At 47.5% G+C, this 26,283-nt stretch overlaps 1 protein-coding gene across 1 annotated transcript in view; it reads left to right on the forward strand.

Moving 5' to 3' along the window:
- Positions 1-19,368, forward strand: part of PAN3 (poly(A) specific ribonuclease subunit PAN3) — a 68,560-nt gene extending 49,192 nt beyond the window's left edge. Inside the window, exons 15-18 of the mRNA XM_073583147.1 lie at positions 12,073-12,202; positions 12,323-12,387; positions 14,211-14,349; positions 16,325-19,368. Of these exons, the coding sequence (XP_073439248.1) occupies positions 12,073-12,202; positions 12,323-12,387; positions 14,211-14,349; positions 16,325-16,465 (475 nt within the window). The 3' untranslated portion in view covers positions 16,466-19,368. The remainder of the gene's footprint in view (positions 1-12,072; positions 12,203-12,322; positions 12,388-14,210; positions 14,350-16,324) is intronic.
- Positions 19,369-26,283: the final 6,915 nt, after the last annotated feature.

A 26,283-nucleotide genomic window follows, 5' to 3' on the forward strand; every position in this document is an offset into this window, starting at 1 on the left:
GGAAAGATGAATGCAGCACGTTATCAGCAAATACCAGAGGCAAATTTGCAATCAGCCCAGAAGCTGCGCATGGGACGTACTTGGGACTTTCCAACATAACAGTCCAAAACTCAAGGCCAAGTCGACCTGTCATTGGCTACAGCAGAACAAAGTGAAGGTTCTGGATTGGCCATCTCAGTCTCCTGACCTCAATATCATTTGAGCCACTCTGGGGAGATCTCAAGTGCGCAGTTCATGCTAGACAGCGCAGGAGTTTACAGGAACTGGAGGCTTTTTGCCAAGAGTGGGCAGCTTTACCATCTGAGAAAATAAAGAACCTCATCCACAACCACCACAAAGACTTAAAGCTGTCATTAATGTTAGAGTGGGCAATACACGATATTACGAAATGGGGGTATGTAAACTTTTGATCAGGGTCATTATGATTTTTAAAGAGGAAAATACAGTAGTTTGACAAATGGCTTCACCCAACCACGAGTGGAGAAAGTTATGGTGGTGTTCATATTCTCTGAAAAAAGGCAGAGAAAGCAAAAATTCTGTCTGTTTGTAAACTTTTGAGCACAACTGTATACTGAAATGTGCCTATTGGTGATATTTGGTATAGATTTATTCGCAGGCTGCAAAGGACCCAATATTTGCCATGTTCTCTGAAGCCATCCTGTTTCCCCTGATCTTTTTGTTTTAAGTGCTTTGACAGAGAACCAGGATTAATATTTAAAGGGAATCTGTCACCAGGTTTTTGCCACTTAATCTGAGAGCAGCATAATGTGGTGATTACAAATTGTTGCCAGCAATATCATAAGATATGGACTGGACCTCCAGGGTCATTGTGTCCAAACCCTGCTCAATGCAGGATTCACTATACCATCTCAGACAGGTGTCTGTCCAGCCTTTGTTTGAAGACTTCCATTGAAGGAGAACTCGCCACCTCTGGCAGCCTGTTCCACTCATTGATCACCCTCACTGTCAGGTTTTTTTTTTCTACTATATAATCTGTATCTTCTCCCTTTCAGTTTCATTCCATTGCTTCCCGTGTTTCTATGTGAAAATGAGAATAATGATCCCTCTACACTGACATCCCTTCAGATATTTTAGACTGCTATTAAGTTTCCTCTTGGCTTTCTTAACTGCAAGCTAAACATTCCCAGATACTTTAACCGTTCCTCATAGGACATAATTTACAATCCGCTCGTCATCCGTCATCCTGGTAGCTCTTCTCTGAATTTCCTCCAGTTGATCAATTTTTTTTTTTTTATTTATTTATTTATTTTTTTTCCCACTTTGGTGACCAGAAGTGGATTCGGTATTCTAGATGAGGTCTGACCAAGGAGGAGTAGAGGGGGGATAATTACTTCACGTGATCTAGACTGTTTCTCTTAATACATCCTAGAACTATTTGCCTTTTTTGCGTCTGCATCACACTGACTCGTGCAGCCTGATCTATTGGTATACTCAAGTATTTTTCACACTTGCTGTTGCTTCGTTCTATTCCTCCATTTTGTAGATGTAATTTTCGTTTTTTTCTTGCCCAGATGTAGAATCTTGCATTTCTCCCTGTTTAAATACAATTTTATTGGTCGCTGACCATTGTTCAAGCTTATCTAGATCCCTCTAAATCCTTTCTTCTCTAGTGTTTGCTATCCCTCCTAGCTTTTCATAGTCTGCAAATTTGATTAGTTTACCTTCCGTTCCCTTATCTAGATAATTTTTTAAAAATGTTGAACACTGGGGCCAGGACAGAGCCTTGTGGTATTCCATTTGAAGCACTCTTCTAAATAGATGTGCAACCATTTCTCGTTCGCCTTATTGGGGGACACAGAGACCATGGGTGTATGCTGCTGCCACTAGGAGGCTGACACTATGCACAAAAAAGGTTAGCTCCTCCTCCGCCGTATACACCCCACCGACCGGCAGGAAATTCCTCAGTTTAGCTTAGTGTCAGTAGGAGGTGGACACGGGTCTTTTATTAGACCCCTATCTACCTCGTCGTGCGTCGTTTCTTTGCAGGTTCCGGAGGGATACGGAGTGAACAGTCACATCCGTACTCCCACAAAGAGACTGAGTACGGCGTGTACTGCCACCCCGTATCCTCATAGGTCTCCGCAGCAGGACCAGGAGCCTCGCACAAGTAGGTGCCAGCCGCACAGACGGTCCTTGCCCCCCGCCTCCCACCCTCTCGCCTACCAGAGCCTGAAGGTTGGATGAGGCGCGGATTTCATAGAGACAGACAGCGTGGGATTTTCAGGTACCTTTATTGTAAGGCCCCCTGCCTGGGTGAGTATGTCAGTCTTCCCCCGGCGTTTTCTCTTGGAGCGGTCGCCAGGGGGACCACGTTAGGGTCCCTGCACGCCCCGCATCTCCCCACGGTCACCGCATCCATGCAGGCCCCGGGTCTTCACGGGCCTCGTTCTGCGCAAACCCTCCCCTCCCCCCCCCACCCCCGTTTTTTCCATCTCGGCAGGGGTAGCGCTGGAGTCGGGCAGTTCTGGGCAGGGACGCGGCCCGGTGTTGCGACGCGTCTTCCGCGCCGACCCCCTGCTGACAGGCGGCCGCCGCAACTAATTTAGGCCCCGGCTTGTGTTCGGGCCTACCGCAGCGTCGCGGCCACGCCCCCCGCCCCTTTCTTCTAAGCGGGCTTCTCTCCCGCTCTCCCCAGGCCCTCCCCCCGCCTTTCCCTCTCCTGCTCAGCATATTATGGCTAGAGGGCAGCAATTATTAACCCTGCGAGGAGCTCCCCCCTTCCCCGGGACCCGCGCTTTTCTACAGGCAGGCGCCATCTTCACAGCCTGCCAGCCGGACGCAGCTGGAGACGCTCCCCAGCCCCTGAGCAGTTTCTGCAAGCAGCTTTTTGCCTCTTTGGGACGGCCAGCCGGACTTCTCCCTGATCTGCATCCCCGGACAGGTCGAGCAGCATCGCTTTTGGGGACACCGGACCGTGAGTAGCTCTGCACGGCAGACTGACCCTTCTCCGCCCTCTGTCCCCCAACCTTCCGGCACTACCTCAGGGGTCAGTCCTCTCCCCTCTGCCTGGACTGTAGCAATCCAATCCAGCCCGACGCCGCTCAGGAGCCATCCATAGCCTCAGGGGTGAGTGAGCCCCCCTTGCCGGGTTGGGCCTCCTCCCTATCACAGTCGGTGGCAGACCTCACCAAGGTGTCTCAGTCCCTAGTAGCCGTTCTGGATAAGTTGCCCTTGGGAGCTTCTGCGGGACCTAGCACGTCCCAGGACGTCCCATCTGAGCCAGCCAGTGTCAGTCGCAAGAGACCCAGGCAGGATCTCCAGGCGGAGTCCTCTCCTCGCCCTACCTCACCCCATACTCCCCAGCAGTCTCCCTCTCGGGCCTCCTCTCCCGAGTCAGGTGAAGCGCTTTCGGAATCTGAAGGGGTCTTAGAGCTGGATTCGGATCAGGATGCGAACATGAAGGTTACGGTGCAGAACCTCATTGCCGCGATTCACCATACCTTCGACATCACTGACGCCCCTGCGAAATCCTCAGATCAGGAGGTTTCGTTCAGATGGGCGGAAACACCTTCCAGGGTGTTTCCCTTTCATTCCGAGTTTGGGAAGATTTTTACCAAGGAAAGGGAAGATCCGACTAGACGCTTTCAAAGAGGAAAGCGTCTCGGCGTGCTGTATCCGTTCGCTAAAGAGCTCACGGACAACTGGGCCGCTTCTCCTTCAGTGGACCCTCCCGTATCCAGACTCTCTAATAATACTGTTCTTCCGCTGTCGGGTGTAGCGTCCCTAAAAGATTCTAATGACAGAATCATAGAATCCCTAGCAAAGTCTGCCTTCGAGGCGGCATCTGCGGCGGTATGTCCAGTCTTTGCTTCATCTTGGGCAGAGGACCTTCGGCAGGGCATTCTGGATAAGGCACAACCGGAGCATTTGGCCGATCTCGCCAATCAGATTTCCCATGCGGGGGATTATCTGCTTTCTGCTTCCTTGGATGCCGCATCTTGCGCGGTTCAGGCGTCAAGCAACATCGTGGCAATCCGACGTACAATTTGGCTCAAGGCCTGGCAGGCGGACTTGTCCTCTAAAAAGTCTGACTAATCTGCCTTTTCAAGGAGTGCGTCTCTTTGGGTCCCAATTGGACCAGATTATTAAGGACGCTACCGGAGGTACGAGTTCTCTTCTCCCCCAATCCAAGCCTCGCAGACCTCCTCCAAGGCGTCAGTTCCGTCCCTTTCGGTCTTTCCGCCGTTTCAATGCGGCGGAAAACCCTTCCAACCAGCAAAGGCCACAAGCACGTCAGGAAAGAAAGAAGGTCTCCTTCAGGCCCACTCCGTCCTGGCGGTCCCACTCTTCCCAGGGAAGACCACCCAGATCTAGATCTGGACGGTCTACGTCCGCATGACTATCATCGGTCTTCCGTGGGTCCCTTCCAATTGGGAGGTCGACTTCTTTTCTTCAGCGACGTCTGGTTCGCCTCAGTAGAGGACGCTTGGGTCAGAGAGGTTGTATCGACAGGATACAAAATAGAGTTCGTTTCTCTTCCACGGGATCGCTTCTTCCATCCCGTCCGCCACGGGATCCTGCCTTGATCCCGGGGTTCGGTTCGGCCATCGCCTCTCTCCTCAGCTCCGGGGTGATTGTGCTCGTTCCGGAATCGGAACGATTCACAGGGTTTTATTCAAACCTGTTTGTGGTGCCGAAAGGACGGGGCGGTTCGACCCATCTTGGATCTCAAGTTACTCAACAAGAGAGTTCGCCTCCGCCACTTCCGGATGGAGTCTGTTCGCTCGGTGATTGCCTCCATGAAGGAGCAGGAATTCATGTGTTCCATAGACATCCAAGATGCCTATCTACAAGTGCCCATATTTCCCGGACATCCGAAGTTCCTGTGGTTTGCGATTCACCACGAACATTATCAGTTCGTCGCGCTCCCTTTTGGGCTCGCCACCGCTCCCAGAGTCTTCACGAAGATTATGGCGGCGTTGATGGCCTTGTTGAGGATCAGAGGTGTTGTTCTTTTTCCGTATCTCGATATTCTGATCAAGGCTCCCTCCTTTCATCAGGCCCGCCTTAGTGTGGCGATCGTTCTAGACACCCTGTCCAGTTTTGGGTGGATCTTCAACCGGAAAAAGTCCTGTCTGATCCCTACTCTCAACGCCTTGTGTTTCTGGGCCTTTTTTTTTTCGACACTCGTCGGTCAAGGGTATTTCTCCCACAAGACAAGATTCTTTCCCTGCAGCAGGGCGTCCGATCACTACAGATCGCACGGTTTTCATCTCTCAGGACAGCCATGAGGATTCTGGGGAAGATGGTGGCAGCAATAGAGGCAGTTCCCTTTGCCCAGTTTCACGCCAGGCCCCTCCAGCAGGCCATTTTGTCCAGGTGGAACAGGTCGGCTCTGTCTCTGGATCGTCCGGTTCGTCTTTCATGCCGGATCAAGCGGTCTCTCAACTGGTGGTTGACGTCTCCCCTCATTCTCTCGGGGCGGTCCTTTCTTCCCAGATTGGCACAAAGGACGCCAGCCTCATCGGCTGGGGTGCAGTGTTCCGCAATCACACTGTTCAGGGTTGATGGTCGACTCAGGAATCAGCTCTGCAGATCAATGTCCTAGAAATACGAGCGATCCTTCTGGCTCTCGTCCACTGGGAACGGCGCCTCAAGGGCCTGCCTGTCAGGATTCAAACAGACAATGCCACAGCGGTGGCGTATATCAACCGACAAGGGGGGACACGGAGTGTCTCAGCCCTGGCGGAAGTGTCCAGAATTCTTCAATGGGCAGAGACCTTTGTTCCAACAATTTCTGCGGTTCACATTCCCGGCGTGGACAACTGGGCCGCCGATTTTCTAAGCCGCGAGGGTCTCGCGGCAGGGGAATGGTCCCTGGTCCCTACATCCGGAGGTGTTTCATCTGCTCTGCCATCGATGGGGAACCCCGGACGTAGACCTCATGGCGTCTCGCCTCAAAAGGAAGGTACCACAATTCGTGTCCATGTCTCGGGACCCCCTGGCAGTGGGCGCCGACGCTCTGGCCGTTCCTTGGTCACAGTTCGAGCTCCCCTACCTTTTCCCTCCCCTGCTTCTTCCCAAGCTGTTGAAGAAAATCAAGGCAGAAGGGATTCCAGTCGTCCTCATTGGCCCAGAAGGTCTTGGTTCGCGGACATTGTCAACCTTCTCGCGGACGCCCCCTGGAAGCTTCCCGACAGGGCAGATCTGCTGTCGCAAGGCCCGATTTGCCACCCCAATTCTCGGTCGCTCAATTTAACGGCGTGGCTGTTGAGACCGAGGTTTTGAAACGGTCAGGATTCTCTGACCGAGTGATTCATACCATGATCCGCGCCAAAAGCCTTCCTCTTCCAAGATCTATTACCGTACTTGGAAAGCCTATTTCTCCTGGTGTGAGGCCAATGACATCGCGGCCATGGTTTTTTCGCTTCCTTCTGTTCTGGCGTTTCTTCAGACAGGGCTGATGCGGGGCTTGCTCTCAGTTCCTTGAAGGGTCAAGTTTCGGCACTGTCCATTTTATTTCAGAAGACGCTGGCCTCCCGGCCCCAGGTCAACACCTTTCTTCAGGGTGTGGCTCACACGGTTCCTCCGTACCGAGCGCCCGTGGATCCTTGGGATCTTAATTTCGTTCTTGGGGTTCTGCAAGGTCCTCCTTTTGAACCTCTCAGGGATGTTTCCCTTGCCCTCCTTTCTTGGAAGGTGGCCTTTCTGGTGGCCAATACTTCCATCCGACGTGTCAGAATTAGCGGCCCTTTCTTGCCGCTCTCCCTTTTTGGTACTTCATCAGGACAAGGTAGTTCTGCGGCCTCCGCCCTCTTTACTTCCGAAGGTGGTATCTTCGTTTCACCTCAATGAGGACATTGTTCTGCCATCCTTCTGCCCGAGCCCAGCTCATCCTCGGGAGCGATCCTTGAACAAGCTGGACCTGGTCAGGGCATTGAGAGTCTATCTAGCCAGGACATCTTCCTTGCGGAAGTCAGACTCTCTGTTTATCATTCCAGACGGTGCAAGGAAAGGTCACCCAGCCTCAAAGGCCACTATTGCTCGCTGGATCAGATCGGCAATTTTGGAGGCATACCGGGTCAAGCATCGTGCAGCTCCTTCAGGGATCAGAGCGCACTCTACCCGGGCGGTGGGTGCCTCCTGGGCGGTGCGCCACAGAGCTTCCGCGCTGCAGCTTTGCAAAGCTGCAACGTGGTCTTCGGTTCACACTTTTGTGAAATTCTACAGGGTCCACACCTACGCTTCGGCGGACGCCAGCCTAGGTAGAAGGATTCTGCAGGCCGAGGTGGTGAGTCCACTGGCCTGATGGAAGTTTGTTTCCCACCCCAGGGACTGCTTTGGGACGTCCCATGGTCTCTGTGTCCCCCAATAAGGCGAACGAGAAAACAGGATTTTTTGGGTTGCTTACCGTAAAATCTGTTTCTCGGAGCCTTCATTGGGGGACACAGCACCCTCCCATGTTCTACAACTCCTGTTCTTATGTTTGTCGATTTGGTTACAGTTGAGTTGTTCGTTCTGTTTTCAATCTATTCCGTTACTTCTCCTACTGCTTTCTCACTAACTGAGGAATTTCCTGCCGGTCGGTGGGGTGTATACGGCGGAGGAGGAGCTAACCTTTTTTGTGCATAGTGTCAGCCTCCTAGTGGCAGCAGCATACACCCATGGTCTCTGTGTCCCCCAATGAAGGCTCCGAGAAACAGATTTTACGGTAAGCAACCCAAAAAATCCTGTTTTATTACCACTGAGTACGATCACTAAGCCAGTTGCGACTCCACCTAACCGTAGCCTTGTAAATGCCATACTTGGTTGTTTTTTCAATGAGGATAGTATGACATAACTTCAGCAAAGCATTTGATAAAGTGATATATCTCCCGCAGCATTTCCCTTAGCCGCCCAGTCGGTGATTCCATCACAGAAGGAAATTAGATTAATCTGGTATCACTTTTTTTTTTGTCACAAACCCATGATTGCTCTGGTTAATTACTGTTTCTCTATCACTTCATTGGGGGACACAGGAACCATGGGTGTATGCTACTGCCACTAGGAGGCTCAAACTATGCACAAAGTTAGCTCCTCCTCTGCAGTATACACCCCACCGACTGGCACCAAGCTAATCCGTTTTAGCTTTGTGTCAGTAGGAGGTGAACACGGGTCTTTCTTGAGACCCATATCTACCTAATGAGCATTGTTTCTTTTCAGGTTTCCAGAGGGATACAGTGTGAATAGTCACTACTGTACTCCCATGCTGGGACTGAGTACAGTGTGTACTGCCACCCTGTGTCCTCATACATCTACTCAGCAGGACCCCAACCCCTAACACAGAAGCGTGTTCAGGTCATCCGGACCCAATCCTGCCTCTGTCCCCTACTCACTCGCCCCCTAGACGGGGGGGCAACATGGATTTTCGGACGTCCGATCTTCGTGGATGTCGAGGTATACCCTCTTTTTCTCCCCAGGGGCAGAAGGATCCTTCAGGCATACAATTTCCTCTTTAACTCCTGGGCTCCAGGCATACCTCTGTTTGGTGCCCTCAAATCCACCGAAAAATGCAACGTCTCCTTCGTTGGTGTGCCCCTCTGCACTGCTGTGGGCAGGACCCTGTGCCGCTGTGGGGGGTCTCTTTGTACTGCTGTGGGGTCCTCCAGTTTCCCCCCGCCCCCCTCTCAGCAGTCACTGCCTGTAATCTAGGTCCCGGCTTGACTTTGTCGCTTCCTTCTATTTTGGCCTTTCTCAAGCAGGACTTGATGCTGGCCTTGCCCTTAGTTCTCTAAAGGGGCAGGTATCAGTCCTCTCCATCCTCTTTCAGAAGTCCTTAGCCTCTTGTTCTCAAGTCAAAACTTTCCTTCAAGGAGTGCCGCATGTGGCTCCCCTGTACAGGAATCCCATGGACACCGGGGACCTCAGTCTTGTTCTGGAGGTCATGAGGAGTTCTCCCTCTGAACCTCTCGGAGGTCTCCCTGTCCGTTCTGTACTGGAAAGTGGCGTTTCTTGTGGCTATCGCCTCCATTAGGCCCGCCTCAGAGTTGGAAGCTCTTTCCTGTCGCGCCCCCCCCCCCCCCTCCCTTTTGGCTCTTCACCAGGATAGGGTGGTTTTGCGGCCTCCACCTTCTTTCCTTCCCAAGGTGGTATCCACTTTTCACTTGAATGAGGATATTGTCCTCTCTTCCTTCTGTCCTGCTCTGACTCATTCTCTGGAGCGTTCATTGAGCAGGCTAGACCTGGTCAGGGTGGTGAGGATCTATCTGGCTAGGACCGCTTCCTTTAGGAAGACCGATCATCTCCTATTCATCATTCCAGATGGTTCGTGAAGAGGCCTACCGGCCTCCAAGGCTATGATTGCTCGTTAGATCAGAACTGCAATTTTGATGGCTTATTGGGTTAAGAACAGAGTGCCTCCCCTGGGATTAAGGCTCACTCTACCTGGGCAGTGGGCGCCTCCTGGGACACACACCATGGGGCATCCGCCCTACAACTTTGCCAAATTTTACAACCGTGTGGATGGAAGACTAGATTGCTGCTTTGCAAGGTGCATACCTATGCTTTGGCAAACGCCAGTCTAGGCAGAAGGATCTTGCAGGCAGTAGTAGTGAGTTCTCTGTCCTGAATTGAGTTTTCTGCTGTTTCCCTCCCCAGGGACTGCTCTGGGACATCCCGTGGTTCCTGTCCCCCTCCCCCCCTCCCCCCTCTAGCTAACAGTCTATTCAGTAGGACTATCAGCTGTGTATCCACCAGACTTCTGCACAACACAACTGATGGTCCCAACCCCATTTATAAGGCAAGAAATCCCACTTATTAAGCCTGACAGGGCACACCTGTGAAGTGAAAACTATTCCTGGTGAATACCTCTTGAAGCTCATCAAGAGAATGCCAAGAGTGTGCAAAGCAGTAATCAAAGCAAAAGGTGGCTACTTTGAAGAACCTAGAATATAAGACATATTTTCAGTTTCACAATATTTTTTTTTTTTTTTTTTTTTTTAATTATATAATTCCACATGTGTTAATTCATAGTTTTGATGCCTTCCGAGTGAATCTACAATTTTCATAGTCCTGAAAATAAAGAAAACTCTCTGAGAAGGTGTGTCCAAACTTTTGGTCTGCACTGTGTGTGTATTATTAGGAGTGCTTTATTAGCACCAAATCACCTTTCAATTAGTATGTATAAGAATTCGATATTCTCAGATCTGTATAAAGTACCTTGGTTAGGAGCACATTATCTAAATAGATGCATGAGCCCCTTTAAACAAAATCAAACATTCAAGAATGAACTCAAATTAAGACATATGTCCAAGAAGACAGGAGTACATGAAATAAAAAAAAAATTGGGTTAAAATACAAGGCAATACAAATGAAGGGTAAGAATGTGTACCAAAACAGGATCCAAGGAAATCCTGGGAGGAATAGAAACTTGTACAGCTAAAGTCGCTACACAATTAGGGGGCTTATGTGACCAGAAAATAAAATCCAAAATAACGTAAAGAAAAACTGCTCTGACTGAAAATATTGAAGCTTAATGACTATGTATAGTGTCTGCAGTAATCACAGGTACATCAATAACCTGGTTATCCTGCAGGTTGGCTTGGCAGTGATGGCTCATGTTCAAAGCCTGTCCATGAATGACATTGGATGCACAAAGCTTAGAGATGAATCCTAATAAGCTAAGAAAGACACAGGTCAAGCCAAATGAGCAGCTTACCCATTATATAAAGTGCCAGTGTAAGGTCCCAGGGATATCCCTAACGCACGTTTCGCATGTGCTTCATCAAGGGGTCCATGCCATTGTTCATCAGGTTGATGTACCTGTGATTATGTTGTGATTAGTGCTGACATTGTTGCTATAGGGGTATGTGCCCACGATCTGGAGTTGCTGTGGGTTGGATGCTGCATACTTATGGATGGAATTTCAAGAAATCCCATGTCCAGCATGCGTCCAGACTCCTGCGGATAACTCACGGAGACAGACATGCAGTGTGTCTTTCCAGACCGCAACATGTCAATTTCTCTTGCGGCAACACGAGTGTCTACAAGAGAAATTTCACCAATGCCAATAGAATGTATTGGACGTGGTGAATCCGCACGGTTCAGTGATCACGTGCAGATTCGTCTGCGTTCAATAGACAGCAATGCTTTGGACGCCGCAAACATGAGCTGTGTCCAATGTGCTACTAGTTCTGGATCGTTTGCGCCTGACCTAAATTACATTTCCATATATTGTGTGGGAGTTTTTTTTTTTTTTTTTTCTTATTCACCGGTCACATGAGCCCCCTAACTGTGCAAACGTTTACCTGTTCAAAAACGTTCAAAAACTAATCTTCCACTTTTGGATTCTTTTTGGGTACACCTTCCACATTATTTTTCTGTATTGTCTTGTTTTTTTAACCTATTGCATCAATACATTTTCATTTATTTTATGAATAGTACTCCTGTGTTTGAGGACATTATTATTCCTTTTTAATGATGCTTATGTTGGCCCCCAAGTTCCAAATAATTAGTGTTTGTGTGTGTGTGTGTGTGTATATATATATATATATATATATATATATATATATATATATATATATATATATATATATATTATAATCTCTATCTCTGCTGTTAATCATTCCCACTACCCTGGAGGCAGAGTGCTCACAGCAGTGTTCCCGGCAGGTACTAGAAGAGCGGAGGCTGTCAAAGCCTTGGTCTCTCCACATACTTGCATCAGTTGTCTCTGCAAAACTATATCGGATGTGCTGTGAAAGCTCTTTAAGAACTATGTGCATACCTTTCCACAGAAGTATTTTTAGCTGTTCATTTGCTTCCTAAATGCAAAATGAAGCAAGTTTGGCATTAATGCCTTCCCGATATGCGCAGTACATATTTGGCGTTCTCGCAAACAGCAGTATAGGTATGGTGCCGGGTGTGGGTGTCAACCCTACGTGAGAGCTGACACCCTGCAGCAATGCCCACAATCGGGGGCATTGCAACCTCTGGAAGAATTGGCCATTAGTGTTGAGCTAAAGCTTAAAACAGCATAAACAAGAAAAGCGTGATCTTATAAATTCTACGAAAGTGCCACTATGTAGACTGGCCGGATCTGTAATGTTCACCATGCTCATTATTTGTCTACAGATATTTGCTGACAGACCAAAACCGGCTGCGTAGTGTCAATGACATCATGCCAATGATTGGTGCTAGATTTTATACTCAATTGGATGCAGCGCAAATGCGGAATGACATCATAGAGGAGGACCTGGCAAAGGTAAGCTCCGTGCTTCAGCCGGCCTCGGCAAGTTTGGGGACTTCATGTGTATTTTGCTGTTATAACTACTTCTCTGATCATTGTAACTTGCACATTTGGATTGTCATTGTGTCTCTGCAGGAGGTACAGAACGGTCGATTGTTCAGACTCTTGGCCAAATTGGGAACAATAAATGAGAGACCAGAGTAAGTTGTGTGATTATGGGTGGTTTTGAAGGTGTTTTTTTTTTTTTTTTTTTTTTTTTACATGCTCCAATTCAAAGCGAATTTGTTTCGAGCAATCAAACAAGGGAAATCACAGATTTATTGGTTACTCTACAGGGGTAAGATGACATGGCTGTTCATACATTTACCTATTTTGACGCTTCCCATAGCACAGAATAGAAGGTCATGAACAACCTACACTCAAGTGTTAACGTATTGCCGGTAATGTATGATCTTCATATTTGGCTGCACTTCACCAATTACATTCCCTGTAGCTAGCTCCGTTTTTATGCCAAAACATTGCGTGCAAGTTGGAAACAGGTGTTTGGGGGGCCACCCCATACCCTGCAGTTAATTGCTGTGCCACAGGTGGTGTGACTGTTTTTAACCTGTAATGCTACTGTCAACTTGACGACTGCATTAACAGTGTCGGCAAGATCACATCGTTCTATGCAGCCTCATGGTGCGATCGAACAAACTAGGCGTAACAAGTAGTATAGGGTTAAAGGAGTGTGTACATCCTAGAAATTTAAATGGCAGACCATTCGCGATACGATGTGTGAGAAACCAAAAGACCACGCTGACTATCAAAGGATGGCTATGTGACTGAAATTTGGCTTAATATACCTTCTAAAAGTGGGTGGTAACTATTGGCACTGTGTGCAGAGTGCCTGCACAAGTAAACAGTCGTTCAGTATAAAAACAGGATTTATACAGCGGCATAGAGTAGATTCCGAAAGGAGCGGGACCACAAATGTATGAGATATAGATGGGGAAAATGGCAGTAACAAAATAATTGAAATGGCCCTGGTAATCCCATTAACCATGTTTTTTTATATGTGGAGGTAGCAGTATTCCACTATAGGATATGTGCTTGTGCATCATGACACCTCTCCCAGGATAGATCTTATAATTAAAGAGAATATGATCTATAAAAGGTTGTATAGGGAGAGATATTGTGGATAGCAGCAATGGTTACCTGATACTGATAGTGGTCCCCAGGTCAGGTGCAGCACACACCCCAACGTACGTTTCATAGCGCAGTCCATCAGGGGCGATTGTAGGATGCTAATGAGTGGCTATGAAAGCTGGGTGTCTATTGAAGATCTGTGCTTGTCCACACATAGCACTATTGAAACTGAGCCTGTGGATGGGCTTCAAAGGAGCATGTGACTACTGTGATATCGCTGCATATATAGTACAAGCAATTGGACAGATTCGCAGGTTCAAGTCCCCTAAGGGGACTAATAGTTTTTACTTTAAAAAGTCATTCAATACAACTCTTCCCAAAGGAAAAAAAAACTGAAACACTCATATGCCTGGACGGAAAAATAAAAATGTGGCTCTGGAAGGAGGGAAAAAAAACTAAACTGACACTGGCTATTTGAGAGGGTGTTTTCCTTTTTACTAAAGTGACAAGTTAAATGTACAGAACCTGAGCTTTACTTAACGTCCCCGGGCTGTGACTGGCTGCAGCAGTTGTCATAGACTACCTGAGCCGCAAAACTTAATCGTCAACGCCACTCTTGATGTGATTGAACTGCTGCAGACAAACAGACCAAGGGAAGTGGAGGACACACGGCGCTGTACTTGGGGAGAACAACTGCAGTTGTTCTTTGCAGGCAGTAAGATGTAGAAAGATTTATTTATGAAAGGTGTTCTCCTCCCCTCTTTACCAAACTTCTCTCCTTCCTCATGTAGTATTGTCAGAATATTCATATGCAAATCTGGGATCCTTCAAGTAAATCTCGTTCCTTTTGAGAAACCAATATTAACATATTTGCAAAATGTTTTACCCTTATCAGATTTCAAAAAGATCCAGCCTGGTCAGAAACGGGGGACAGGTATTTGCTGAAACTCTTTCGGGATCATCTTTTCCATCAGGTGACAGAAGCGGGCACTCCCTGGATTGACCTCAGTCATATTGTATCTTGTCTTAACAAGGTAATGCATGGCAAGCTGTTTGTGCTGATGTAGACTGCTAGCTGGTGTAGGGAGGCTCATAGGCCCGTCAGTGCTTCCATGGAAGTAAGACCTGGAGGGGAGCTGACCCAAAAAAAAAAAAAAAAAAAAAATCATTCTGGTAAGGGGCAAAATTGTAACACCATCTCATTTATAAGGAAATGTAAGTGTCCTCACTAATTTAGTATAAAAGGTCTGGCCCTTGAAAAGGGAATCTGAAGTACTACATTCCACTGTGACGCCATTTTGACAGCTGTGAGATTTCCTGTGCTGCTAATTTCATGCTGAATATAATACCTATGCAATCTGATAGATTCCTGTTATGAAGCAGTAGGAGGAGGCTAGAAGAAACTGCTAAAGAGGTAAAACAAAGCTTAGCATTGTCTGGGCTCTGTGCATGTCTGGAACTTAAACCCTTTAAGAGCAGATCACTCCTTCTAGTAGATTTACCCTTTAGAAGCAGCTGTGTCCTCTTTAACAGGCCAGCATAATACAGACATCTTGCTAGATGGCTGAATGGCTATAGCTGTATTAAGTTCAGGCTCCTGGCAGTAGAATGATTCCCTGCTGAGTGGCAATTTTTCTATTTGGTATCCCCTGCTTTAAGGGGAATCTGTCACCATTTTTTGGCTTATAAACCATGCCAATCACCAAAATGATGTACTTGTTCAAAAGGTATGCAGGGGCACCCATGAAGGTGTTTTTTATATATCAAAAATTGTGTGGTCCTGTCCAATGGGCAAGTCCAGGTTGTGATAGGTGCTGTTTCTATCCCTTCAAATCTGCATGGAAGTGGATGAAGTTTGTACATGATTCTCAGACGCTGGACATCTCACTCCTGTTTAAACAGCAGACAAAAAGGCAGCAACACCTGCCCAGATCATAGAACAAATGCACTACAGGGTGCAGGCAGCCCTTAAAGCAAGATGTTAGCAACACAGGTGCAGAATACAGATCAACAGCCACTCCACCTACCCATTCCTGGAGGGGGTGACTGCCCAGTATGTAACTGCACAATGAAGGCCCGCATAGGGTGGTGTTCACACAAGGGAACTGCATAGTGTCTGGTTCACAGCCTATTAGTCATGCCCCTAATTTTCGATTAGGCAGGCTGGCCAGCACACCCTCAATGCATCCCAGTGTGAACAGCCCTCATGCAAGACCAGACGTGTTTGGGCTTGGCTGCACCCTGAAAAATATAGTGCAAAAAAATACAAAAATAGTGAGGTATTAGTTTTAGATTTTGGCCAAAATACGTAAGCTCGTAATCCTCGTCATGGATCCCCACGCTTACGAGTCCCTACACTAACCTAATTAGCAAAGCCACTAAAGACTCAAAGTCTCCAAAAAAATCAATTTAAACAGCAGACAAAAAGGCAGCAACACTTGCCTGCCATGTGTAGTGGAATCAGACATGTTGTCATGTAATGTGCAGGAGCTGGCTTCACTTGTACGTCAGCCTCTCCCTGACTAAGATGAGGCACAGCAGCGCCATTCTGATGTCACTATGCAGGCGTGAGACTTGGAGGTATGCAAGGCACCTATTTACATGGCTTCTTTTTAATCCTCATTTAAAGGGTGTTGTCCAGCTCAGGAAAAAGTGCTGAAAAGTCGCAAGATAAACATACTCCAGTTCAACAAGGGTGAATTGATCTGTGGATATTGGTCCTAGTAATTCCACTTCCAGCTTGGGTTCCAGGACCTCATTTCCTGTGCTGACTGTTTTATTTCAATAGCTTGGCCACAGATGCAGAGAAGGGGGGGGCTGGCTTGGCTTTTGAAATAAGTATCAGCCCCCTTTCACACAGCATTTGGTCTCCATGCTGCTCTGGAACTGCAGCTAACATCTAAAGATCTGGACACCGTGTTGTAATTGCTCTATATGAGCACATGGTATATCCAGCTACAAGCTTTTAATGTGTTTTTTTTTTTTTTTTTTTCCCCCGTCTCCTTGCAGTTAGATGCTGGCGTGCCTGAGAAGATCGGCCTCATCTCCAGGGATGAGAAGAGCGTACTCGTGGTAACTTACAGTGATCTAAAACGCTGCTTTGAGAACACTTTTCAAGAACTGGTAGCAGCAGCGAATGGTCAGTTGTAGTATTTGCTGAAAGCATGCAGGACATTGCTGAGGAGCTAAACCGATTGCAAATTGCACTACAGCTGAGTTGTCATTGTCATCTCATTTCACTATTGGGAATCAAAACCGGAGATGAGCAAAGCTGCTTGCACTTCAGTCAGGTACACTGTTACTTGAAGGGAAAACACAATGTGTCGTTTCAGTTACCCGGAGGCTTTATCTGTGAAGAATCCTTTCCTCTTTTTTTTTTTTTTTTTTTTTTTTTTTTTAATCTAGGAATACGCATGACATTCCTAATTTTTCTCCTCTTGTATGCACTACTTTTTTTTTTTTTTTTTTTTCCATTTTGAAGGTTTTCTGACACTTAAGGGAATTTTTTCTTTCTGAGAATTTTTTTTTTTTTTTTTTTCTTTAGGGACACAGTTTCGTCTTCACAAATACTGAAGTCGTGAATCGCTTGTGTCCTGGTTGTTTGGCTCTGTAGAGCCTGCGTTTCTCCCCCCAACTTTTACTTTTTCCGAAAATTGTGTAGGATGCAAGCTTTGGCATACTGGCTTGTGAAGGCAGATGGGAGCCATCCGTGTACCAAGAGGTGTTCATCTCGGGTCAGTGCGCACGATTACAACACTTCATGGACCTCCAAGTTTATTTTTGTAACCTGTAAAAACACAACCAGCCGCCACCTGTTATATAGACAATTTTCTGCTTATGCAAAATGTTTCCTATAACTTTTCTTTTGTAGTAATGGCCAAAAATTTCAGGAATATCTACCAAACCTTTTGTTTGTCACATCAAAAAAAAAACCTCCCCTTCACTAGGGTATGTTACACTGGATATGGAGACACTGTTAAGAATAACTGCATAAAACCTGGGGCCAGGGTCTTTGGCGCTTTATAGAGAACCTTTATTTGAAAGTATTGTTTTAAACAACTCCATCTCCCCTCAAAGCTGTGGTACCAATTATTCCATGAATTGGTACAAAAAAGAGGACCAATAAACCTACGTTAAAGACTGCCAAATATTCAGGAGAACTGACTGTAAACATGTTTGGTTTTTGGCACTTAATATGGATATATTTTAATAATCCAAAATGCTACGTCACACAATACAGAATGGAGCACGAGAAGTTCCAAAACTATCGGAAAGACTTTATCAAGTTCCAGTATACGCGTTGACTTCAGTTTTAATGATTCTCATTATGTGTATTACTTAGAAGTCTTGGAGCCTCTACTGCTTCTCAGCTGTCAATTTTTTTTTTTTTTTTTTTTTTTCTCCCTTTAAAAACCTTTTAGCGGATCTTTCATTTGGAGAAAAACATGCAACTTAAATTGCGTCCAATGTGTGTACAGCAACAAAGTAAAAATATACTCACAACTTCATACATCGAGTTAATATCTGCACATAGGTTTTCATACTAGCAGACATGCTCAAATGCACATGTACTTCCATACAACTATGCACATATACTAAGATTGCGTACAAGGGGGGAGGCGGGCTAAGGGCGCACTTGCGTACAAGGGGGAGGCGGGCTAAGGGCGCACTTGCGTACAGATTTACATAACCATATACCTGCAAGTATAGTGGCTTGTTGGCATACATGCAGTCATTCATGGACTTTTATGTATACGTATAATTGCATAGAAGTACACGTGCACTTGCCAACATACATAGTTTCTTACAAGCATTCCTACATACATGTGCATCCATAAAATCTAGATGTATATCTATAGACTTGCATACATCACACATTTTTCATTTCCTCTATTGCGGCCATGAGACAATTCTTGCCACTTGCCACAGTTTTAACTTTTCTAAGGCTGAATAACCCCTTGCCATTGTTGGGGGTGGGGGGTGGTTTAAGCAAGAAATGTGTTATCATTAGCTTGTGTATATGAAGATAAGAAGCAGCTGTTTTTTATGTTTTGACAAATCATGTTGCAATTTTTGTACAAAACAAAGTACTTGTATTCTAGGAAAATATGCTTAATTTATAAGCGACTTTTTTATTATTTTTTTTCCTTGCATTGAGTTGATGGCCATGCATGTACATACAGGGTTTCTGCCTCTCCATCAGAGTAAGTTTTCTATCAATACTGGAAAATGTAAAAAAAAAAAAAAAAACCTACATGCTCTGCACATTGCATAAGATGAGAGGATCATGTTTATGTAACTTTTTTTTTTTTTTTTTTTTTTAATTTTTTTTCTTTTTTTTTCCCCCCCTGGGGGACCATTGTGTGGGGGTTTCTTTTTAGGTAGATCACATCAACCTTAGACCAGCAATATTATTGGGGGTATGCAACTTATTTGGGTCCTACTATTTTTCTTTCTACCCTCCGTACATTTGGGTCACTCAATCTCAGGATTTGATTATAAAACGTTAAAGAAAAACTGATTAAAAAAAAAACTAAATTTAAGGAAAAAAAAATGGTGGACCAGTAATGCATGCACTTTTGTTGCAGAGACTCTTTTCAAGCGCTAGTCTATGGCCTTGTACAGGTATTGTATGGACGTATAATATAGATATTTTTTTTCTTAAAGTGCAAAACTAAAAATCCCTGGCATGCTTCCCAAACACACACCTGGCGATGGGGATACAATATCCTCATTCTTTCTGCAGAAATAAAAGCACACAACCAGTCGCATAAGTTTTCTTCAACAGTTTAGTTTTTGTACACATGTAACATTTTTCGTTCTGATGTGTAAATATGACTGAATGGTACATATTTTTATTTACTCTAAAGTGAATCCTGTATTGTCAGACACCTCATAATGTTTCTGTATGTTATGTTTCATTGTCATGATTCCCCCCCCCCCCCCCCCCCCCCCCCCCCCCAAATGCTTTTCGTTTAATTTTTTTTTTTTTTTTTCTTTTTTTGGTTTTCACATGTACAGCAGTATTTTTTAATAAAGGATACAAGAAATAAGACTCGTCTTTGGGCTCTGTAATGGTGCAATCTGTTTCCCCTTCATTGAATGGGTCCATGGTAACTACTGCACCTCAAACATGGGTGCACAAAGATGACATGTGACTATTTAGATACAGGGCTAATGTATAGATTTTTTTAATTATTGCTTCTGCACCAGTTTTTTTTGTTGATCAGGCAATTCTGAATATGGCGATGCCTAATGTGTAGTTTTTTTTGAATGGGGTGAAGGAGGGGGTGACTAATAAATGTGTTTTTTTTTTTTTGTTTTTTTTTTCCCATATTTTTGATAACTTTTTATGTTATTTTGGCACGAGACCTCAGGTTGTTATGCCAACGCATCGCTGACCCCCAATCACATGAAGTGCTTGTTAAATGCCACTGTCAGCGTTTGACAGCGGCATTTAACTAGTTAATAGGCGCTGGTGGATCGCGATTCCACTTGCGCCTATTGCGGGGACATGTCGGCCGTTTTGAACAGCTGACATGTCCTGGCTTTGATGCAGGCTCAACACTGGAGCCCTCATCAAAGCTGGGGATTGGGGGTTAAAAAAATTAAAATAGTTGGAGCTAAAGTGTCTACTTAAATACTGCTATGCAAATTTGGGTTTATGAAAATTGTTTCAAATCCAATGGCTCTTGTGTGGTTTATACCCTCATTTACAAAAGCGCTTCTATTTCTTTATCGCCTTATTGGGGGACACAGATTACCATGGGTGTATGCTGCTGCTGCTAGGAGGCTGACACTATGCAAAACAAGAAAATTAGCTCCTCCCCGGCAGTATACAGCCACCGACAGGCACCAAGCACCTCAGTTTGTGCTTAGTATCTGTAGGAGGCGGACCGGGATCTCCCCAGATCCGCAGTTTTTAATCCAATTTTTCTTTCAGGTTTAGCTTGAACTTTTTAATCTTTTTTATCCTTTAGTTTTTTTCCAGTGGGAAACGGGGTATAGTTATCACCCTGATTTCCTATATCATGCGGCTGAGCGAGCAGTGTGGTGTCACCCACATCGAAACTCTCAGTACCGCAGGCAGGACTTTTCCCCTATCACCTTCCGGTGATAAGGGTTGTGGACAGGTGGCTGGTCCTTGCCGAATCCCCCTCCTCACCCCTTTCTCGGGACAGGGCTGAGAGGAAGACGGCGATCGCAGGTGTTTCAAGCTGTCTTCTGCAGGATGCGGGTACAGAGGACCCCCCCCCCCCCCCCCAAGCGGCCTGCCGTTTCCCCGTGGGCCCCTGTGGTCATCCTCTTCTGGGACGTCAGGTAAGTGCCTGTACGTTCCCTCCGGCCCCGCATAAGCTTCAGTGCATGGGAGAAGAAAAAAGGACCTTGGTGAGGTCCACAGCATTTGAATCTCCCGCCCTTTCTGCCTGCCGCGCGCTCACACAACTGCTTGCGGTCCTCCCCTTCCCCTGCTCTAGTCAGGGAGACTCTGGGGTTCCCCTCACTCACCGCAGCGTCGCAAGCAGCAGGACCGCGATCAGATGGCCACTTCCTTAGCGCGGTATGTCGGGGTCGGCATGGGGCTGCGGCGCCGTCACTTTCGCTTTCACTTTCCCCTCAGCGCGGGGAATTTTTCTGCTCCCTCCTCCCTTCCTAGCGTGCTCCTTTCAGCGCGCCTTTTCTAGCCCATCACAGGGCTTCTTTCTCTTTGAGATGCCAGCCTCCCCCTTCTGCCATGCCCTCTCCGTCGCTATTAACCACTCACGGCGCAGCCGCTAAGCTCCGCCCCCATCTTCCAGCACAAGGATCTCCTGTTCCTAATCACTCCTTCCTGCGCTGCTTGGGGGACACTTTGGCGTTTCTTCTGCTGCTCGCACAGAATCTCGGTAGGCTCTGCTCTGAGGCAAGGATTAGCTCTCCTCGGCAGTTATTCCCTAATTCCTGTGGCCATTCAGTGCAGTTTACTTATGCCCAACCCTTCAGGGGATCTCTGCTTCAGGCCCACCGCTACCTATTACGCCTGTGCGCGCTGTAAAAAGAAGTGGGCATCGGGTCGGTCGTCCCCATTCTGCCCCCCCTGCAGTCCTTCAAATATGTCAGCATCTCAGGAACGGCCTGAGGGCGCTCTTCCCTCCTCTCCCCCCGGAGTGGGCCGTTACAATGTCAGTCTGTTTCTGATTTGACAAAAGTATCAGTCGCTGGTCCAGGTCTTAGAACGATTACCTGAGCTATCCTCAGCCACCTCTGCCCCGACCGCCTCTCGGGGTGAGTCGTCCGCACCTGACCGCGACCTTCAGAGAGACAGAAAGGGTAGGACTTCTAGGAAGCGGGCTCTGTCCACTTCGTCCTCGAGCTCGCAGGGCCCTTCCGCTCCCAGGCCTCCTTCTCCTTCCTCGGATGACAACCTTCAGTCAGGCGATGATTCTCAATCGGAAGCTAGTTCTGAGGGGAACAGCGTTTCTAAAACGCGGGACATGGTCGATGGTCTTATTGCAGCTATCTTCCAAACACTAAAAATTAAACAGGATGAGGCTCCACCTCAGGAATGCTCAGTTCTCCTTAAACGAGCAAGACCTCCCTCTCGAACCTTTCCCAATCACAACGATTTCGATACTACCTTATCCAAACACTGGGAGCGCCCTGAGCAACGTTTCTCAGGCCGCAAGTACTTGGACGTTCTGTACCCCTTTGACGCAGAACTGCTCTCAAAGTGGTCCAAGGCTCCCGAGGTGGATCCTCCAGTTTCCCGGATAGCCTCAAAAACGGTGCTCTCTACCAGATGGGGCATTGCTCAAAGATCCTTCTGACAGGCAGATTGAATCTCTAGCTAAATCTATCTTTGAGGCATCTGGCGCCTCTCTCTGCCCTATTTTCTCATCCGCCTGGGTGGCGAAAGTCATTTCCGCTTGGGCAAAAGGTAAAAGTACTTCGCTTCCCCAATCTCGACCAAAACGTTTTTTGAATAGAAAGGGTTTTCGACCATTCAGGCCCTTTCGTCCCTTCTCTGCCACGGAGAGAGCCACTCAACAGGATCGGCCGCCCGCCACCAGGGAGCGGGATCAGAGGAAACCTTCCTACAAACCCGCTCCTCGCTGGAGATCTAGAGGACAATATTCCAGATCTGCAGGCGCCAATTCCGGCAGATTTTCGTCTAAGTGACGGGTCACCCCCACCTGGAATTTCTTCCAAGGTGGGAGGCAGACTTTCCTCTTTCGCGGATGCTTGGCTGTCCGTTGTCGATGACGCTTGGGTCAGAGAACTCGTCGCATCCGGATACAAGATCGAATTTGCTTCACTCCCGAACAGATGATTTTTCCGGTCTCGGCCTCCGCGACAGCGGGCCCAGATTCCGGGTTTTCTGCAGGCCATTTCCTCCCTTCTTTCCGCCGGAGTCATTGTTCCCGTTCCCTCAAACGAACGGTTTTCCGGGTTCTACTCCAATCTTTGTAGTCCCGAAGAAAGACTGCTCTCTTCGTCCTATTCTGGACCTCAAATTGCTCAATCGCCACGTGAAGATTCTTCATTTCAAAATGGAGTCTCTTCGGTCGGTGATTGCTTCCATGGAACCCGGGGAATTCCTCTGCTCGGTGGACATTCGGGATGCCCATCTGCACATTCCAATTTGTGCGCAGCATCAGAAGTATCTTCGATTTGCGTTTCAGGGAGACCACTTTCAGTTCACAGCTCTTCCTTTCGGCCTAGCTTCAGTGCCCCGTGTTTTCACGAAGGTGATGGCGACCGTCATGGCCATCCTTCGCTCCAGAGGGATCCTCATCATCCCTTATCTGGACGATCTTTTGATCAAGGGTTCGTCTCGCCAGGACTGTCTCCAGAGCCTTTAGATAACTCTGGACACTCTCAGCCGCCTAGGTTGGCTAGTCAACAAGAAGTCCATTCTGATCCACACCCAGCGTCTGACTTTTCTGGGCATGGAATTCGATACGAAGCTAGCCCGTGTTTTTCTTCCAAGGGAAAAATTTACAACTCTTTCCAAGGGCATCAGGACTCTCAAGAGGCCTGCTCCCATTCCCATTCGGTTCTGCATGAAGGTCCTGGGGAAGATGGTGGCTTCCATGGAAGCAGTACCCTTTGCGCAGTTTCATCTTCGCCCCCTCCAGCTGTCTCTGCTTTCAGCCTGGGACAAGACCACGATGTCCTTGGACCGTCCTATTCGGCTTCCTCTCAGAGTGAGGCAGTCTCTCACTTGGTGGCTACGGCCAGCGTCAGTTCTCCAAGGGAGGTACTTCCTTCCGCCTCAGTGGCAAGTCATCACCACCGATGCGAGCCTTCTAGGATGGGGGGCCGTGTTCCATCAGAAAGCGGCCCAAGGACGCTGGAAGCCACAGGAGTCTCTCCTCCCAATCAATCTTCTGGAGATCAGAGCAATCTTCCTGGCCCTTCTTCATTGGCAGCCCCTCCTGTCCGGCAAGCCGGTCCGTATTCAGTCGGACAACGCCATGGCCGTGGCGTACATAAACCATCAGGGGGGCACGCGCAGCAAGCAAGTAATGTCAGAAGTGGCCAAGATATTCCGCTGGGCAGAACGCTATGTTCCGACAATCTCCGCCGTCCATATTCCAGGGGTGGAAAATTGGGCAGCCGACTTTCTGAGTCGCCAGGGCCTAGCGTCCGGCGAATGGTCCCTGCACCCCGCAGTCTTCTCTCAGATATGCGACCGTTGGGGCACCCCGGATGTCGATCTCATGGCATCTCGGATGAACCACAAGGTGCCGCAGTTCGTAGCCAGGTCCAGGGACCCTCTAGCCGTCGCATGCGAGGCACTGGTGACTCCGTGGTCCCAGTTTCAACTTCCTTATCTGTTCCCGCCTCTGGCCTTGATCCCTCAAGTCAAAAAGATAAAATCGGAAGGCGTACCTGTGATTCTAGTCGCTCCAGATTGGCCAAGACGGCCTTGGTACGCGGAACTGGTCAACATGCTCGCGGACGTCCCCTGGAGGCTTCCAGACCTTCTCTCGCAAGGCCCCCTTTACCACGAGAATTCTCAGTCTCTGAGTTTGACGGCATGGCCGTTGAGACCGCAATTCTGAAGGAATCAGGTCTGTCCAGTCAGGTTATTCAAACTATGATCAGAGCCAGGAAACCAGCCTCTTCCCGCATTTACTATAGGTACAGGAAGGCTTTTTTCCGTTGGTGCGATAAGAGTCTTCCCAATGTCCTTTTCTATCCCATCTATCCTTGGTTTCTTCAGTCTGGGTTAGACGCGGGTCTGTCCCTCAGTACGCTCAAGGGCCAGGTTTCCGCTCTCTATCTTCCAAAGAGAGCTAGCTTCTCTACCACAGGTCAAAACCTTTCTGCAAGGGGTTTCCCACGTGGCTCCTCATCATTCGCCAATAGACCCGTGGGATCTCAACCTCGTTCTTGGCGCTCTCCAGAAGGCGCCGTTCGAGCCTCTCCAGGACATCCCTTTGTCCCTTCTCTCTTGGAAGGTCACCTTTTTGATCGCCATTTCATCCATCAGAAGAGTTTCTGAATTGGTGGCCTTGTCTTGTCGTTCCCCTTACCTGATTCTCCATCAGGACAAAGCCGTTCTCATGCCCGTTCCTCCTTTTCTTCCAAAGGTGGTTTCCGCTTTCCATATCAATGAGGATATCGTCCTTCTTTTTGTCCGGCTCCATCTCATCCTCTTGAGAAGTCTCTCCACAAACTGGACGTAGTTAGAGCCCTGCGTGTCTATCTCGCCAGGACTTCTTCCTTTCGTCGGTCCGATTCCTTGCTGATCATCTCTGAAGGTCGCCAGAAGGGCCTTCCGGCTTCCAGATCCACGATCGCTCGCTGGATTCGTTCTACCATCCTGGAGGCGTATCGTCTTCAGGAAAAGCGACCCCCTCCGGGAGTAAGAGCTCATTCCACCCGGGCTGTGGCGGCTCTGTGGGCTGCTCGTCACCAGGCCTCGGCCATGCAAATTTGCAAGGCCGCAACCTGGTCATCTTTGCACACTTTCACGAGGTTCTACAGGGTTCATACCCAGGCCTCGTCTGATGCTGTTGTTGGTAGGTTCTGCAGGCGGCGGTGGCTCACCGGCCGACCTAAGCCTTTCCGTTACTTTCGTTCCTTATTGCTGTTCCCACCCTTGGGACTGCTTTGGAACGTCCCATGGTAATCTGTGTCCCCCAATAAGGCGATAAAGATGGATTTTTGGTTCTTACCGTAAAATCTTTCTTGGAGCCTTCATTGGGGGACACGGCACCCTCCCTGTTTAAGTTGTACCGTGTTGGGTCTTAGAGTCCCTTGTTGGGTTGGTACATATGTTTAGAGTTTTCTCGTTGCTTCTCCTACTGCTTTTTCACCAACTGAGGTGCTTGGTGCCTGTCGGTGGGTGTATACTGCCGGGGAGGAGCTAATTTTCTTGTTTTGCATAGTGTCAGCCTCCTAGCAGCAGCAGCATACACCCATGGTAATCTGTGTCCCCCAATGAAGGCTCCAAGAAAGAGATTTTACGGTAAGAACCAAAAATCCATCTTTTTAACCATCACTTTTGGTTTTTGCACAAAACATCTGTGAAATTATGTACAAGAAGCGACACTAACAAGAAAAAGCTTTATTGTATCCAAAAATGTACGTTCATTCTGCATCTTTATGGGAAATTAATTATTGTGCCTTTTTCTCTTCAAAGCTTCTCTTGAAACCTTTTCTCTTATAGTAGGTCTGTAGTGTTTTTTTTTTTGTTTTGGTTTTTTGTTTTTTGACACATCAAGAAGTCCACCATGTTCAATTTCCTTGATATCCTTATACAATCTTTCCCCCTGCTCTTTGCTAACCACACCAAGGTTTTCAGGAAAGTACCGTATCTACTCGTGTATAAGCAGAGTCTTTTCAGCACTTTTTTTTTTCTTTTGTGCTGAAAAGGACTCCACCTTGGCTTATACACGAGTCAATTGTCCAGAAAGCCGGCGGGGGAAGTGGCAGGAGTCGGCGGCTGTAACTGTGCCCGCTGCTAAAGAGAAATA

The sequence above is a fragment of the Dendrobates tinctorius genome, unplaced genomic scaffold (genome assembly GCF_039654945.1).
Source record: "Dendrobates tinctorius isolate UK_male_01 unplaced genomic scaffold, ASM3965494v1 ptg000075l, whole genome shotgun sequence".
Lineage (NCBI taxonomy): Eukaryota > Metazoa > Chordata > Amphibia > Anura > Dendrobatidae > Dendrobates > Dendrobates tinctorius.